This window comes from Rutidosis leptorrhynchoides, chromosome 6 (genome assembly GCF_046630445.1).
Source record: "Rutidosis leptorrhynchoides isolate AG116_Rl617_1_P2 chromosome 6, CSIRO_AGI_Rlap_v1, whole genome shotgun sequence".
Taxonomy (NCBI): Eukaryota; Viridiplantae; Streptophyta; class Magnoliopsida; order Asterales; family Asteraceae; genus Rutidosis; species Rutidosis leptorrhynchoides.
In genome coordinates, this window is record NC_092338.1 from 163,461,814 (window position 1) to 163,473,540 (window position 11,727).

The 11,727-nt window shown below is 30.6% G+C and overlaps 1 protein-coding gene across 1 annotated transcript; it reads right to left on the reverse strand.

The window, feature by feature from the left end:
* Positions 1–849: 849 nt before the first annotated feature.
* On the reverse strand, positions 850–9,782 carry LOC139852722 (protein phosphatase 2C 70). Its single transcript, XM_071842050.1, has 13 exons — positions 9,615–9,782; positions 8,327–8,540; positions 8,040–8,240; positions 7,755–7,930; positions 7,502–7,660; positions 7,020–7,160; positions 6,883–6,944; positions 5,670–5,805; positions 3,113–3,207; positions 2,435–2,550; positions 2,219–2,348; positions 1,400–1,454; positions 850–1,299 (listed from the first exon to the last, which is right to left on the reverse strand). Exons 1-13 carry the CDS (start codon positions 9,780–9,782, stop codon positions 1,144–1,146), a joined length of 1,809 nt encoding a protein of 602 aa, XP_071698151.1. The 3' UTR covers positions 850–1,143.
* Positions 9,783–11,727: the final 1,945 nt, after the last annotated feature.

Sequence of the window (11,727 nt, forward strand, 5' to 3'; positions counted from 1 at the left end):
TTTCTTTTTTATGGCTCTATTAAGTGAGGCAAAAGTTAGCGTCGACTTATTGGCGCCTGACTGCTGCTTAGAGCCTAAATTGAACTCCAGACATGTTCTATAACCCATGAAAATTTGATTTTTACCATTTTCATGGTGTCTTTATTTATTTATTTTTTTATTATTTTTTTTCTTTATTTATTTTTATATATTTATTATTTTATTTTTATCTATTTATTTATTTATTTTTAAAATTTTAAATTTCCTCTACTTTTTGGCCGGAGGTCCGCTTAGAAGCAATCTCTTTATCCGTCGAATCGAGAGAGGGATGACTCTCTCTACTCTTGTGAGTGTTTCACTCGGGGTGGAGAAACGATTTCTTTTTATTCAAGGATAGAGGAAAGATTGTCTACGTCACCTCCCTCATACCCCATTCATATGGGATTGGGTTTTGTTGTTGTTGTTGTAATAATGGAGTAATAATTTATTTAAATTATTAAATAATTAGTTACTATTACAGTTTTTTAATAATAAAATATTTAGAATTAATAACATCATTTAAGTAACCTAGATTTTTTTCCTTTTCTTTTTGATTTTTTCTTAACAAAAGAATTAGCCTAATAATAAAATTATCATTATAAGATTTTAATAGAAACTATAGATAATACATACATAAATAAAAATGTAACTAAACAAACATTTTTACAGTCAGTTAAAATTACTAGATTGTTCAACTAGCAGTGTAATCAACATTAACAATACTCAATTTCGTAAATACGAGTATGAGTGAGGTAATAAGTAGACAATCTTAGAGAACACCCCAAAGTTTAGATGTTTATATATTAAGGTGAATAAAATTAGCCACTGCAAACTAAACACGAACATTATTTACTTTATAGATTTCAAGTTCTCAACCCACAACTGTATAAACTTTTTAACTGTCACTTCATTACATGAAGCCACGTAATAGACACTTTCTGATGTATAATGAACAAATCAACAAATTTAAACCTAAACTCACAGTGATGCAACCACCTTAAAATGTAGGGACTGATGGTGCAATTTTCCCTAATTTTGAACAAAAAGCTCCTTCCAAGGACGGCTCACCATATTTTACACATAATAATTATAAACGACATGTGACCTTTATTATTCTGTACATCATCATTCATCATGTTTACAAGAATACTTTACGTCGAAATCTAAGAAAATTACTGATGTGTTGTCCTTTGTACGTTGTGTTCTCGCCTCACTCAACAATACTTTTGCAATCTTATCGGCTGAATCTTCTTCAGAGCTTACAATGTTTCTATCTCTTGCCTGAAAAAAACAAAACAAAACAAACAAAAAAAGTTCACAGTGAGTTAACATAATTAATTATAGCTTTCGAATAAGTGTGTCGACGTTGTACAAGAATAACCTGGTGAACAAGCTGGATGGCCTTCTTAGAGTTTACAACATCCCAAAACCCGTCACTGCATCAGATTTTACCAGTTTAGCATCACACAAGTACACACACAAAAAACTTGTTTCAGTTTGTATAAATAAACCCAACACCGTCGAACAAAATATATCAATGTAGAATTTCATAAAAAAATTTGGTTTTAATTAATTTGAAGTCTAAATCAGCCAACTTAACTTCATTCACAATACCAGCTATACGTTTCAACACTTGCACCTTATAGTAATTGATAGAGACAAAACATTGGACCCATGTAATTACTAGGTTGCGTGTTATCCCAAACAAGGCATCAATGTAGGTTGTCATGCCCATTAATTAAACAAGGTGGGGGCTACAATGGTTAGACTGATTATACATGTTTTTAACTATAACAAACACGGTGAGGCCATATAGATTGTGAATTTGTGATGTCATCAAGGTAGAAACTAAGATGACACCTACATGAGCAAAATATACTTATATGAATACAAACCAAATTTTGTTATGGAGTAATTACTAATTGATAATCATAAGGCAGGGGATCACATGATAGAATATATTAACTGAAAAATAACTGATAGGTGTAGCAAAATGGTTGGTACATGTGTAAAATAAATGGTAATGAAAAAAATATGTATGATATGCCATGTGTTGGATGTTGTATAGGTTAAGTCTATATAGTAATGCTCAATTATAAAGACTATAACGCTAGAGAACTTATGTTAGGGAAAACAAATTAGCATTACATATTATGAGAGGGAAGACACTTTAGCAAATAATAACGTAAACTAACTTTACCTAGCAATAACAGCAAAATCCCGGCTTTCTGAATTCATGCACACCACCTGACTTATGTAAGGTTCAGAACTGAATCGAGAATCTTGTTGTTTAAGAAACTTGTCACCCAACATTCGTGCAAGATTCAAACCTAAAAGTGCATCCAGAATTTTTGATTGAAAATGAGTGATAAAACATAGCGATAAGGTCTAGAAAATATATAAGATTATGAATTACCACATAGTCTTGTTTCCCCATCTTTAAGAGGTTCTCCGGCTGCTTGCATCCGCAACTTTTCGGTATAACTTGCAATTCGATGGTCTTCTGACATCTTGACTTGTTGCCCTTCAATACTGCAAATTACAATTATTTTAAAAAGGGCTTAGCAAAAACTCACCCCACTTTTAAAAAACCCTCGATTGGTAATATATAGACGACTCGAGCACACCAAAAAACCCTAGGTTCAGCACTCACTTTTTTTTTTTGAAAAAATAATCATCTTTCACATAAGATATCCCATACGAGCTAAAATGAGACGTAACAGGGAGCAAAAAATGATGAGCCAAACTTAGAAGGGTTTTGGAGCATTAATGGCATCTCTCATCAACTAAATCTTTTTTTTTTTAAAGTAAAACAAAAATAAACAATCCGGTACCAAAAACAAGTAAACAGGTCTATCTCTCTGATATTTTTTTTTTTTTTTTTTTGACAACATGTTTTTAAACATCAAATACTAGTAGAGAGAAAACCAAAAACATATTTAATTGCTGAATTGAACATTAAATAGTCAAAGCAAAATGACAGTTGTTCACCACAGAGAATCAACTAACGTAAAATTTAAAAAGTATAATAAAGATCCAAGAGATGACAAAAGCTTATAAGCATGTAATTAGATGCATATAGTTAGAGACATACTTGGCGATACATGCAGAATCACCAACATTTGCACATTGAGCAAAGTAATGATCATGACCATCGGTCCAGATTAGCAGCACCGTTGCAGTACAACCCTGAAAAAACTTTGGTTACTATAATATATATGAGGCCAAATACACTTACAAAGCATAAAATAGCATGAACTAGTTCATATAAGTGTCATGAAAACAACATTAACCTTTTATCAATCAAAAATTAGCGTGGAGTTACTTTTTCCATCATGAAATTGATATTGAACAACTATATCTGCTTCAACTTCTCAGGTAAACAAAACCCCACTATATAAATAACAATTGTTTTGGGGCAATGTATGTTCACATTCTTTTCTGTATTGCGCAATAGAATACAATTAATAAACCTTAACACAAACAGTTACATAATGATATTCCACAATTGGCTAATTTCTTACATACCCCATATAAACCTCAAAAGTTCAAATCTATCCCACCTAAACTACAATACATCATATACTTGAGATAGGGAGAATTCTTTCTCTACAAGGGGGTGGAAAAACGACTTCTCTTCTATTCAAGTTCAAGGGTAGAAGAAGGATTGTCTACATCTTACCTCCCCATACCTCGCACGTGCGGGGAATGGGTATCGTTGTTGTATATATACCCGATAGAAGTTCAATATTTATCAACTATATCAAGAATAATTTATTTATTAACTACGATATATTTAAAATGATAATAACTATCACAAAGTATAATATATACAATCCTACCCTTCATTTAATAGCGGCATATATTCCTGTCATATTGCTATCAAAACATATCTATCGATTGACTACATCTCAATTGTAAAAATCAAGGTTGTTCAATCCCCGACATCTCTACAATAACACAGCCAGCACAAGGTTGGTGTATATTTCATTTTATTACTATTCTTTCTCATAACCTAATCTATTTATACTTCTTCTCATTACCTAATCTATTATACTATGGTTATTATATCATACTGACTACATCTTACTTCCCCGTACCCCGCCTCGGCTGGATTGGGTATTGTTGTTGTACTACATTATGCTGACATTGACATATGGGTGTTTTCTCATCAGATGCGTTCTATTTGTATTTACTATAATGATACATTTTATTTTATTTATATCTTATTTGATTAAACGAAAAAGCATTTATATCGCTATATCTTAATTGTGCAATTATGCCACAACAAAAAAATGTTGGTTGGTAGTTAGGTGTCTCATCTATGTTTATTTAGTATTAATATGCTCAAACTGTTTGTATGTTGTATTTATTTTATTGTTAGGGGTATAATGGAAATATACATATGTAAGGTATATTTTAACGATTATATAAATTACTATAGATATAGATGATAGATATTGAACTTAAAATGGGTGTACATTATATATTGTAGTTTAGGTGGGTAAATTTGATATTTTGTGGTTTATATGAGGTAAACATAAGAAACTAGCTTTTCAACAACGTATAAGGACTTTAATTTTAGTAGTACTTTAAAAGGTACACGACCCATTCCAAAAAAAATTATCTCTTTTCTCTTGACTCCACACAATTATTCCTATACGTTTCCTGTAACAGTTCCAGATTTGAAAAAATAAAAATAAAAAATGTTCGATAAGAAATGAATTAGAAGTTAAGTAGATCATCTAACAAGTGTATAATGTATTCCACACAATTATTCCTATACGTTTCCTGTAACAGTTCCAGATTTGAAAAAATAAAAATAAAAAATGTTCGATAAGAAATGAATTAGAAGTTAAGTAGATCATCTAACAAGTGTATAATGTATTCCACCATGCATTGTGTAAGCTCAAGAGACCCCATCATCTAATAAACATAAAGATAAGGCATATACTAACAAGAAAAACAAAGGATCCTCAACTAAATAAATAAAAGAAAAACAGATAGCTATGTACATGCAAAACATAAGTTTATATCTATATAGTCATATAAAGCTCTAAAATGATGATGTCATCATTAAGCAAATTACCCTTTAATTTTTATAATGATGATGTCAGAATTATATATTAATTTAATTAAAAAATAATACAAAATCTTTAATAAAAGGAAATACTAATCTCTCCTAAATTGTAATTTTAATTTTCTGAAAAAATTTAAAAGTCATTTATTATATTAATAATAATAATAATTATTATTATTAAAAATATAAATACTCAACTTTGAGCGAAGTTTATTTATTATTATTTACTTTTAATATAATAATTATAATTATAATCATTATAATTATTATATTATTATATTCAAATATAGATTCTTTTTACGAAATTAATTACATTACATATGTATGCGAAAATACATGTCTCTATATATTTGTAAAAACAACGACAACTTTCTTAGTCATACGGGTCATTAAAATAAATGACTTTAGCATTTACATTCACTTAATACCTAAAACATGTCATTAAATTGTTTCGTTTAAACAAACCCGTGATTTCACGGGTCATTTCACTAGTTTATATAGAAGAAAGAAAAAATAACAATAGAAATAAAATTGCAGATTCAAGAAATAACTGAAAAGAGAAAAAAAAAACCTCATATAAGTGGTCCATATGTGCTTCTGTTTGAGAAAATGCTTCTCTAAGGACATCCGAAGCATCACAATGAGAAAAAACCTTCTCTCTTCTGAACGTATCTGATAAAATTCTAGTAACCATCTCGGGCATTATCCTGCAATAATATATTATTTATTATTTATTATTATTTATTATTTATTATTTATTATAAATTATATAAGAAGCAATAGGCAGCAATTTAATGCTTTAAAAATTATACCAAAAGTAAGTGTTGTAAGTTGAAATCTGTAGAGCTTTGGTTAAATACAAGTACAGGTTCAGTCAGAGGATGACTTAGTCTTACTTCAAAAAAATAACATAAACTATATTACTATGATTAACGCAGCAGATAAAAAAGGTTAAGATCGTCACTGTAGTGTTTGCTACGAATTAGTTATGCCAGGGCTAAATGACTATTGGATAGGCATTGTGTCATCAAAAAGCAAATTATCAAAAATAATCAGCAACAGTGTCTACAATCGTTGACATCATGTGTCATATCTAGGTTCTAAGCTGTGAAAAAAGAGGATAAGACCTATTGCACGTAAAACAATAGTATCAAACCAACTTTCATAAAATGCGCTGAATACACGATATAATTATGATAATGCTGCAACCAACCAGTAATCTAAAATGATGCAACCAAGTGCACGAGGTCTTGCAATAATGAGAATCACAAAAAGTTAAAGACAATCAGCAGACTAATTATTTGACCGAAGATTACATAGCCAGTCATTTAGGCTAAATAAGAAAATAATTTTTCCTAGCAAGAGAACCATAATAAAATGAATAAATAAAGATAAAAATATATATTACAGTAAATGAATAAAGGCTTCGGGGCCGTTGTTATAAGGAAGATGAGGATGGAGCTGTTTTTTTTTTTTTTTGTTGTTGGGAGGAAATTAATGGAGAAAGGGTGGGAGGGGATGCTTTTAAGGGGAAGGGAAGATGTCGTTTTGGGGGGTTTTCTGAAGAAGACGACACATTTACGGTCTTCTTTTAGTATATAAAAAAACATGTTGAATCATGATGATAAACAATATCCAAAAACAATAAACATACATGATCTGATTTCTATGATCGCACAAAAGATGATACCTAGATCTGTCATTGTGAGTATGAGTGTATGATGTGTGAGTGTGAGTGCGTGTGAGTGTGTAGAGAGAGAGAAGAGTGAGAAACGTATACTGACTTGCTGGCAGATACGGCAGCAGCTGCTCCACCATGTCCATCACATATGCCAAATAGCCCAAACTACAAAAAGATATATTACCAGTCTTCCAAAAATAAGCAGAAGCTTCAAGTGATGATTATAAGCAACTCAGGTACCTGATCAGCCCCAGGAAGAGGCCAATAGTAATAGAAGACGTCTTCCATTGGTAGTTTCTTCCCACCTCTGCGCACAGACATGGGATCTGACACTGCTCCAACTCCAAATGGGACCTTATGTAGCTGAGATGTAATTTGAACCTGAAAAAAAATGATGGACAGATAACTTAACCATTATTCATATTCATATAATAGCAGTAATCTATGAAACTTGGGGAAAGTATTATCAGCTATTTATGTGATACATATAGGTATATGAAAACTACATTTAAATTATTCTTTTATGCATTTTTGTTTACTTTATTTGTTCATTTCAAGTTTGTGATGACATGAATGTGAATAAACTAAAGCATGAATAGACATAGAAACTAAAAATGCAAGGGAGACGTTAAAGTTTGCTCTTCTTGAGGATGGTGGGCTTTGAAAGCACTCAAAAACGTAAAAATCATTAAAAAATATATACAGCTCGGTATAAAGCTCACAGATATCTTTGAAGTCGTGCCAAAAGTTATAACGTCTCCACTATTCAGGTCAACTGGATCACCCCAATGTCTACTTCCAGTTTGAGGATGGTTGACCGCCTTATTATTCAATAGAGTTCCGTTTAAGCTGCCCATGTCAACTAGCTCCCATTTCAACTTCTGAAATCACATACAACAATAAAAAAAAATTGGTCATTCAACCCAATAGCATCAACAATGAAAAAATAACTAAGTTTATGATGATGCCTCTTACATCGAGGTTCCAATTTATCATGGCATGCTTTCCAGAAACTTCTGAATCTACTACCAAAAAATTACTAGGTGAAACTCTTCCAATAGTCAACGGGAGCTTAGATTTGTCTGATGATTGTAACGAGTAATGTGCACCGCATGAAGGACCAGAAATAATCTCCAAATTAAGGATGCTTCCTGCACTTCTAACATACATATATGATGACACGTCTTGCAAACCAAATCAACAAGAGAAAAAAAACATTGTCTTTACTATAATACGTTATGCAAGAGAAGGAAGAATTACTTTGATTTGCATCTAATCTAGGAATAACCTTCCCAGAACTATCATTATCTGATCTGATTCTCGGCTTGTAACTTGAGTCTTCTTTTTTATTATATTTCTGTTCCCTAGCAGAGTCATTAGTAGCAGAAGGTCGTTTCAGAAGAGTTTGGCCAACCACGACACTTTCAGAATGATCACAAACATCAAGAATAAGGCTGTCATCTGAAAAGATAAAAAATAAAAATAAAATGTGTTTACTGTATACAAATTTTCAACCACGAAAAGTAACAATGGATCGTAAGACATACCATGTGATAACTTCGGATGAGGGGGTGGAAGCCTATGTTTGTATGCATTGCTATGAGTTCGAGGTGAACTGAATTGCCCATCAGTTTGATTACGTGAACCTTCTGAAGCGCAAATGCTAGTGGGTGTGATCTCGTTTTTTGAATAAAAGATCTCGTTGCTCTCAACTACATCCGAATCTTGAGAAACAAGAGGCCTTTCTACGTCGTCTTGAACCTAGAAAGATATTGAACAAGTGTAACCAACATGACATCAGCAACACAAAAGGAAGCATGAAAACAATCTTGGATAACAACATACACATTGTTCAATACTTAAATATGGATTTTTATTTTAATTTATATATATTTTTAATATAATGCATTGCAGAATATGATGATCAGCAATTCTGGACTACTAAAGCTCTTACAGCTGCAGATAGTATAACAATGGCATCACCCTAAGTCAGATTAGTAAGCATATAATATCACGGACTATACCAATTTTATCGTAAGGGTAATCAAGAGATATATCCATAAATGTGCTATCAAATCACTATCATCTAATAAGTCCAGATTGGTAATCTGGGATTAGAACACAAGATGACGAATAAATGAGCATATCCAATCAGATCATAGACCTCTAACATGTAACAAGAACATATTGCTTGTGAATAGATGTACGGCATGATCGACTCTGTAATTGCAATCTACTCCCACCCCACAAATAAATCTTAGGCTGAAGATTGCTAAAGAGGTAGAATGCGGACTGGATATGCATGATTCATCACATGTATTTATCCTCTCAAACATCATTTCTCTTCCATTCTATTGTTTTCACTAAGAGAATTCAGAACTGGTCAATGTTATTGATCTTTAGATATATTTATATTGGACAAACAAAATATATTCAATATACTAATCATATTTTACTACAGTTGATCATGTTTACCTAAGTATAATCAGATTTATGTGCATTCGGTTGTCATTGATCCGATGAACAGAAGCCAATAAAGCAGCTGTTTTAGTGGGATGGATTAGATATATACATATACATATACATATAATATGAACAAAATTAGGTTAATCTAATAAAAATATAAACCCTAAACCAATAAGTGCATAATCAACAATGGCAGTCATTTAGCTAACTAAACCTAGTTGATTGATAAATCTACAAGCTTGGAGCGTTAATTAATTCAATCATACCCAGATTATGCTTAATTTAGCATAAGAAATTGAGGAAACGAATAAAAACCCTAACAACAACAAAAATAAAAATAAGAACAATAATAAGAGATGAAGAGCATACATCGGAAGAGGTGGAAGCCTTGATGGTACCGGAACGGAAATTGGGCGGCGAAAATAAACGCCATGGTTTACAGAAGATAATGAAAATAATAAGAAGAATAAGAAGAAAAAAGAGGAGAAGTAGGGCACCGCCGGTGTTGGTGTAAATGCCGTCGAGTATCGCCATCATCGGTGATTTATTGATTGAGTTACCAAGAGAGAGAGAGCCAAACAACCCCTAAATCAAATCGCTCCCAACCCTTCACCTCACCGCAGGCGCAGGCCTCTCCGATAACCTCGATTTTCACTTATTTTAGTAATTGATTTTATTATTCAAATTATTAACTAAGTAATTATTTTAACAATATTGATTACGTATTAATTATTGATTATTAAATTATTAATATTAATATTAATTATTTTATATACTCCTCGGTCATATACGCTTTTTGATTTTTTCAATAAAAAAATCTATATTTTATACTAACTTATATACGTATTAGTCCCTAAAATCAAAACTCTGGACTATAATTCTAAATTTAGTTTTTTTTTTTTTTAAATGTTGAATTCAGACAAAAATAGTCAAATTCGAACAAAAAAAGTTTGTAGAACAGAAAAATTCGAACAAATTCCTAAATAAAAAGGAATGTAGAATAAAAATTAATTTCTATGCATCTAAAAATTTTTATTCTACTATTGCCAAAAATACTCGACCATACCTGTTTTTTGCTCGACTTCGAATTTCTCATTGTTCTCACTCAAAAAATTCTCACGAGATCCTCACATATACTTCTACGTTTGAAACCTATGCATTTTTTCAATTTGTCAAATATATAACTTCTTCAAAATGTATAATGTCATGTCATGAATAAAAAACTAAAAATATTTGAAAATTATATTATATTTAGCTAATTAAACATATCATACGGAGTATCTTAAAATATTTTATGTTCTATATCTTGAGCTAATCTATATTTAATTTAACACAATCAGTTTACATATATATCCTATGGTAACTAAAGTAGTGAGCTATAATTCTTTCATAAAATAGCAATATATATTCGATACTTATTAATGTATCATTCGAAAATTTATATGGATACTAAAAGTAATAATTAACTAGATAACATAATTAAATAGTAAATAATATAATATAAAACAAATCTCTTTCTCTTTTAATTTATTTTATTTTATTTTTATTTATTTATTTATTTATTTATCTATCTATCTATAGTAGATTCTATTATATTGCTAAAATGATGATTTCATTATTTAGTTATTCCCCCTTTAATTTTCACTTAATCATAACATGTGTCATAATAATACCGCATATAATGATGTCAGCAAAAAATATATACGTGAAAAAAATTAAACGAATTAAAAATATATATATCACAAATGATATTTGCCAAAAATATAGGAAAAGAGTTGAGTTTAAAAGCATAGGCGTATCTCTCTTCTGTCTGTGTTTCAATCTCAATGTCCTCTATTGTTTCAATCTACTCTGCTTCTACAACCCTGGTTGAATTTTGCTTCTACAACCACGTTATTTTATTTTGTTTTTTTGTTTTTTTAACTTCGATATGATGATTTTTATTTGATATTTGATGATGAAAGCTAACATATTTGAATATGCTAGGCTAATTGTTTCAATCTACTCTAAATTCCGGGACTAAAACCAGGTTTGTATTATTTTTATTTTTTTTTCCTTTTATTTATGCTTTTTCCTTTGATTCCCTTTTATTTATGCTTTTTCCTTTTATTGCAACACAACAATTATTCTATCTTGAATGTTATTATATGATGCAATCTAACTTACTTTGAATGTTCTAGGATTAAGATGGTATCTCAAACTTTACTTATCACCATCAAATGCAATCCAAATTCTGCTGTTCTTGTGTGGCTACTCAACAACATAGATCTTAAAACTGCTGACGTATTCAAAATTATATTCCGCCTATTTCAATTGAAGGTCCAACGTCTCATACAAGAATTGAAAAATAAAGATGTTTTTGGCTTTCTTAAATCAAGTATTTTGAAGATCCATAATGAAATGTTAATTAACTATATATATGTGAATTTTAAATGTAATTGTTCTCACTTTGATTGCAGTTATTTACACTATTTCCGTTGAA

What these genes read in the sequence shown, in the direction of transcription:
- LOC139852722 (XM_071842050.1), bottom strand. Translation starts at nt 9,782, where the DNA reads ATGATGGCGATACTCGACGGCATTTACACCAACACCGGCGGTGCCCTA. An exon ending in CTCTTCCTGGGGCTGATCAG is followed by an intron (nt 6,945 to 7,019) that starts GTACCTGAGTTG and finishes ATCTTTTTGTAG; the next exon opens with TTTGGGCTATTTGGCATATG. An exon ending in CCATCCAGCTTGTTCACCAG is followed by an intron (nt 1,300 to 1,399) that starts GTTATTCTTGTA and finishes TGTTTTTTTCAG; the next exon opens with GCAAGAGATAGAAACATTGT.